Genomic DNA, 5,885 nt, shown 5'->3' on the forward strand with positions numbered 1-5,885 from the left:
TCCGAAATAAATTCTAGTCCCCAAAGCAGGCATACTAAAGGCAGCGCAAACAATTTAGTCTAATATGAAACTGCACAATACTATTACGCGAGCAATTATTTTTCTTTCCTGAGTGTATTGTCATTATCAAGAGAAATAAACAGGCAAACAGAAGGAAGCGATACTGGCACAGCTGCGGTGCAGTGCCAACTTTAATTTTGTTGCAAGCGGCATCTTCGCCTAAATAGCTTGGTGCTGGATACTGGAATTGGCTGGCTTCGCATCTGCTGGCTTGGCATCACTGGTCAGCATTTGGAACAGCCGCTTCGTTCTTCTTCTCGATCTTCTTCTTGAGATCTTGCAGTCTTGCGAGCAGCGCTTCGTACTGACACGTGACCTTATTCCCCAGCATATTTTCCGCAATTTGTGTCCCAGATAGGTGCAGCTTTGCTTGCACCTCGCTTTCGTACATCGGGTACAGCTCCATGAATTTCTCGAGAACTTTGTCCCTGAGTGCTGGCGGGAAGGGAGGCTTCTCCCCAAAACAGGCTTCCACGGTGTCGCACACGGCTACTCTTATTGTCTCGTGCCGTATTACCTCTTCAAACTGCTTCGAGCTCTCTTTATCCGCGAACTTCGGGAGCTCGCACAGCAGGGACTGGATCGAAAGGAGCAGCGAACTCAGGGACATGGCTGGAGTCCAGGTCTGTCCGAAGGTGTTAAGTGTGCTCAGACAGATTGAACCATCGCGGTACAGGTGTGCGTTGAACCACATACGACCGGCATCGGTGGTCATGAAGCGAGCCTGGGGCGGCTTGAGAGGGTACTCACTGCTACACTGGAGGGAGAAGTGGAAGAATCCACCTTCGTAAGGTGTGTTTGCTGCACCCATCGCAATGGCGTCGATGCTCGTGATGTTGTCTTCGTGGGCCGCCATGAATATTCCCGGCGGAGGGTCGGCGTTGAAGTCCGCGAGGTCTCGCTTGATGCGGAGCACATTGGGCGTCGTCGAGGAGGTGACAGGTTCCTTGGAGCCTCCAGGAGATCCTCCTCGGTCGGCCATGATTCACTGTCTCGGAGCAGTGGACGAACAATTTGAAAAATGCTAAGCACCAGCCTTCCCCGCCAAATAAATGCGATGGTTCACTTCTTTCTCTTCGACCTCATGTGCCACATTGTGGGTGAACAATTGAGATATTACTTGCACCCAATAATAAAAATCTTTAGTCACAGAAATTATTATTTTCCTGCAGTGCAATTTAGAAGCGAGATAACTATGTCCGAAAAGACGAAAGCAGTTGGAAATTTCGAAAGTGAGCAGAGGAACGGGGCCAGAATACGTACAGGGTACATTGCCAAAAAAGGCGACTAAGATAATTTGCATGTTTTCTACTGTGCTTTTGCATGCTGTTCACTTTGCTTTTGTTATGTGATACATGTGAGTCGGATTCCAGCTGCAGCTGACTTATAGCAGCTCTTCACGATTTTATCGATAAGTCTGGAAGACAACGCTGCTAGGGGTGCCGATAGCCGTGCAACGTCTTCGTTTTCTTTGTAAAATATGCCGAATGAACTAGTTTCGTCCGATGTTTCCTAATTGGCTCTTTTTGTTTGATTCTTTCATTTTGTCCGTGCGCAGTTCTCATCTTCTCTTTGCGTTCGATCTCCCCTTTCTAAATGAGTAATGTTTTGATGTAGCAACAACAAAGATGACAAGTTTTCTTCGTATGATAACGATGCCATTGTCTGGCATCTTCATAATCTATGCAGTGTTTGCTTTAAGAGGCTTCAGAGGTTGCGGTAAATGAGGTAACAAGAGGAGCAATGGCTGACGTCCGCTGATATCTGCTTGGGCTGCGGCTGCTGCCGAGAAAGAGGGAGATAGAAGAAAGGAAAGGAAGCGAGTGTAACCAGATGAACGTCCGATTTGCTACCCTTCACTGGGGGAAAGGGGTATAGGAATGAAGAGAGAGAACAGTGACGCGCACATTTGAAGGTTCGCAACAAGTCCACGCTGCCGAAGTCTGCGGCAAAATGCGGCTGTTGTGTTTTCAGGCTCTGAAAGCGGTGACTGCGCTTGTGAGGGCCACTTGAATGTAAAAGTATTTGGTACTTTGAGAAACAGACTTGACACAACGGCAAAGTGTCGAACAAAAAGTTTTATAGATGGCCTGAGACATGACATCCACTGACGGCTAGCATACGCAGTGGCCCTCCCAAGAAAGAAGACATGATAGGGTGCACCTCTGTGTTTAAATATACTCGTTACATTACAGCGGCGACTGGAGCTCCCTGAAGGCGTCCTTCCCAAAATCCCCCTCGAAAAATTCCCGCAATCACAGTTCGATCGTCTCTTTGTCGCTGCTGATAAGTGTACTTGCTTTCTTTTTCTCCTTTATTTCAATTTTTCAAAGGCAAAAAAAAAATAATAGAAAAGGACGATTTCAGGAATGACTATTTTAACAGACCGCGAGTATTGTCAGCAGCTGGGCCTATCTCGGGTCGAGTATCTCGTCGTTTCTCGATCGAGGCACCGCAACAAAGGCACACAGTTACATAGGCTAACACATGAATGCAATATCTTCACAGTCACATTTCCTGTTCTATCACCAAGTTCTAAGCACAATTCGTTATTTATAGGTTTTAACACGAAAATGTTTTATGTCGGGTTTCACGATTGATATCCGGCAATGGATGTAACGGATGTGACGTGGGATCCGGCGCCGCCATTTATGAGCGGTGAAGCGAAGTACTGCATCGTTACATTAACGAGTGCCGACAGGGAGCGCTTTGGTAGTCACAGCATAGCGGACGCTTCAACGCGGTGTAGCCATATAACAAAGAACCAAGAGTAGCCTCAATCATTGACTTTCATACAATAAATAATTATACAATAAAAAAACATTATTAAAATAGTCCGATGGAAGTATTCGAACGCAGGAACTCTAACAGAGACGCCCAACGTTTAAGCCATTACACCATGGATGCTTCGACAAGCAAACATAAAATGCCCTTACGAATTTATCCGGGGAAGCCGGTGCACTGAAACGCTTGGCGCGTTTCGATTTGGCCACCTCGACAAGCTGAACTGTTGTAATTAGTAGCAATTGTGTGCGCTCGCTGCGTCTTCTGCACTTCGAAAATTATACATTGCTCACAAATTTACGGCAATGAAGGCCTATGAAGCGAAATAAACAAAGCCACAAGAACGTCCAAATCCACAAGCACGAAGATCAGAAAAATCCATGTACTTCTGCGGCATCGTGTAGGCAGTTAGCGTCGGATTAGTCTGTGGCGCCTTAACGCCCACGGATTGCTGCTTCAATGTGCGTCAACAGTGCATCGCCTACGGTTTAGCTTTCGATGGCACCACCTACGACAACTGCTGCGCTAAAATTCGCAGAAAGGCAACGACGCCGTCGGGCGAATCTCGCTTTGCTCCGGCGAGAGACACGCCAGCGTCAAGCAGAATACCTTCGCGGGTTCCCGGCGTACGGTGCGAATTCTGCCGCTGGCATTCCTGCAGCTGTGCGCATCGCAGCTCGACTGGCTGCCTTAGCCACTACGGAGCCGGACCAGAATGCTCGGGCCTTTGCCGAAGCCACTCGTCAGGAGGACGGCTCTCGCCAATAGGACGCCGTGCGCCAACAAACCCGCAGCGTGGTCGCCGACCCGCAAATCGTGCGCCTTTCGCTTCAGCGGAGCGCGAGTTCACGAAACAAACATGCGACAGCTTCTGTGAAGGCACGTTTCACTTTCGTGTTCTACCGATTCCCATGAAAGAGGGATCAACCGTAATTTTTTTTTTCCATTGACAACCCCGAAATGTGCTGCCTCATTTTAATTACAGTTTCACAGTGCTGGAGACGCTGAGGCGCTACATGCCGAGTTCGACGGGCCTTGACCAAAAGTGAAGTATGTTTATCAACGCTTTAGATTATTGCGAAAGAAGACTGCTTAGAACGTGACAAAGAGGCCGATCTTGTTTTCTACATTGGAAACAAGCGTCAGCACATTCGTGTAATTCTCACTGACCCTGTTGCTTGCACTTTCTAGCAAGATGCTATAGACGAGCTCTGTTTACATATCTCGTTCTTTGAATAAAACTGCTGCCGAAAGTATATACTATGTGTGATCCATTTTCCTTAATAAATTATAGCGATGATGATGAAAAAATATGTGATAGCAGGGCTTCTGCATTTTGCCTATGTAGGTCTTACACGTAGCTTGTCTCTTTCTAATACAAGGCATGTATTGACCAATCAATCAGTAGATGCTACTGCGAAACTTTGTTCGCCAAGTCTTTTAATTATTTATTTCTCTGATTTCCAAACAATCTGTGTTCTCCGTTAAGTATGCGTCAAAAAAGTTTGGTTCCTTGCTTCAGTTTTCGGCAATTCTATCCAACTTGATGACGTAAAAGCAGCACTAAACAGTGAATGGGGGGGCTGGTGAGTTAGAGGAAAGAAATACAAACACAATGTCTTGGTTTGTAGTGCTCTTCACTCACCACCCACATATTTCTTCCCGTACGGCGGTGTTTTGCACTCCTTTTAAGTGTTGTTAGACTACGTTGATTGAAAGTGACTACCACCCACTCAATGGAATTTTTTTTCCTGCCAAATGTGGGGCCGTCGCCGAGATCTTCAACACCGTGTGCGAGCATTATTTCCTGAAGTTTATACTCAAGAGGTTAACATGGCTATATAATCCACAGGCTAATTAAGCGAAGCTTGTTATAAGGTAGGGATTTCGGTGGCGTCCGTGTACGTAAAAAACAACCATCAGCAGCAATGGCTCGAGCGTCGTCGTCTTCTACCATAGCTGGCACGTCGGCACCCCTCGGTGCTATTTCTCCCGCGTTGTTCATCGTCGTCTTCTTCCGCAGCTGGCTCAGTTGCCGCTCATCATTCCAGCGTAGAATTTCACTTTTCCTCTGTCGTCGTAATGGGGAAGCCACGTTTACGGAGGTATGAGCCATTGCTTAAGGGGGTATGAACCATTCATTCATTTGTCTTATCTGACAAACAGATTTAATTTTGAAGCAATTTAATTTTGAAGAATCGCAAGCGGCAATGGCGGGTGGATGCTCCTAACCACGCCCCAGGCTAACTCAGGACATCGAACGGAAGCGTTTGTCGTTCGACAACAATTTGTCTCTCATAAGTGTGATCTGCTCCAACGAACAGCGACAGAAGTGGGAATGAACGAAGAGATTATAACGTAGGATGAAGAACAAGGGCACATTCCAGTAAACATAAAGCTGATGGCAAAGTGGATGGTTAGGTATATAAAAGGACAAGCTGCGCTTATAAACCATCTTCATCGAGTGGAAGGGCCGACAAATTTTTTCACATCGAACATCGTCACCTTTTACATCGTGAACTGTGTCTTCATTGGAAGGGAAGGATGTGAAATGACGTTGCGTTTCTCGAGAGACCACCGGTAACTCGGCGCTTGACCCTGATTCATCTTAAACTTTCAACTTTATTCCCTAAAGTAATGCGCACATCGTACATTGGCGCAAACCTTCGATAAGCTTGCTATGATGGTGATATGACAAGCGCATTCTCTTCGAGACGTGTACGGGTAAGGTTGAGGGGGGCGGGGGGAGGGTTGTGTCGCCAAGCTCATTCTTTTCGCTGACTGGTGTGTCTAGCTTTTTGTTATACATTTATACTCTAAGCGACATTTACTTATGCCCAGAACGTAAAAGTATATGGTACGATGTATTTTTTGCAAATATTGTTATGTTTATAGAACATGCGCAGCTTATTCAGTGCGTAATATACACACGAGTCTAAACAAACGAGCACGTAGAAAAATAAGGCGCCCAGCCACCTCATTTTTGGATCACGATAGGAATGAATCATAGCAACTACAAAGCCGACAGTAAAAAAATCATT

At 46.3% G+C, this 5,885-nt stretch overlaps 1 protein-coding gene across 1 annotated transcript; it reads right to left on the reverse strand.

Annotated features, from left to right (window-relative positions):
- Positions 1-277: 277 nt before the first annotated feature.
- On the reverse strand, positions 278-1,042 carry LOC119432514 (ubiquitin-conjugating enzyme E2 Z). Its single transcript, XM_037699681.1, has one exon. It carries the CDS (start codon positions 1,040-1,042, stop codon positions 278-280), a length of 765 nt encoding a protein of 254 aa, XP_037555609.1.
- Positions 1,043-5,885: the final 4,843 nt, after the last annotated feature.

The sequence above is a fragment of the Dermacentor silvarum genome, chromosome 11 (genome assembly GCF_013339745.2).
Source record: "Dermacentor silvarum isolate Dsil-2018 chromosome 11, BIME_Dsil_1.4, whole genome shotgun sequence".
NCBI classification, from domain to species: Eukaryota; Metazoa; Arthropoda; class Arachnida; order Ixodida; family Ixodidae; genus Dermacentor; species Dermacentor silvarum.

Excerpts from the sequence above, each read along its gene's own strand:
- LOC119432514 (XM_037699681.1), bottom strand. The coding sequence starts at position 1,042 with ATGGCCGACCGAGGAGGATCTCCTGGAGGCTCCAAGGAACCTGTCACC.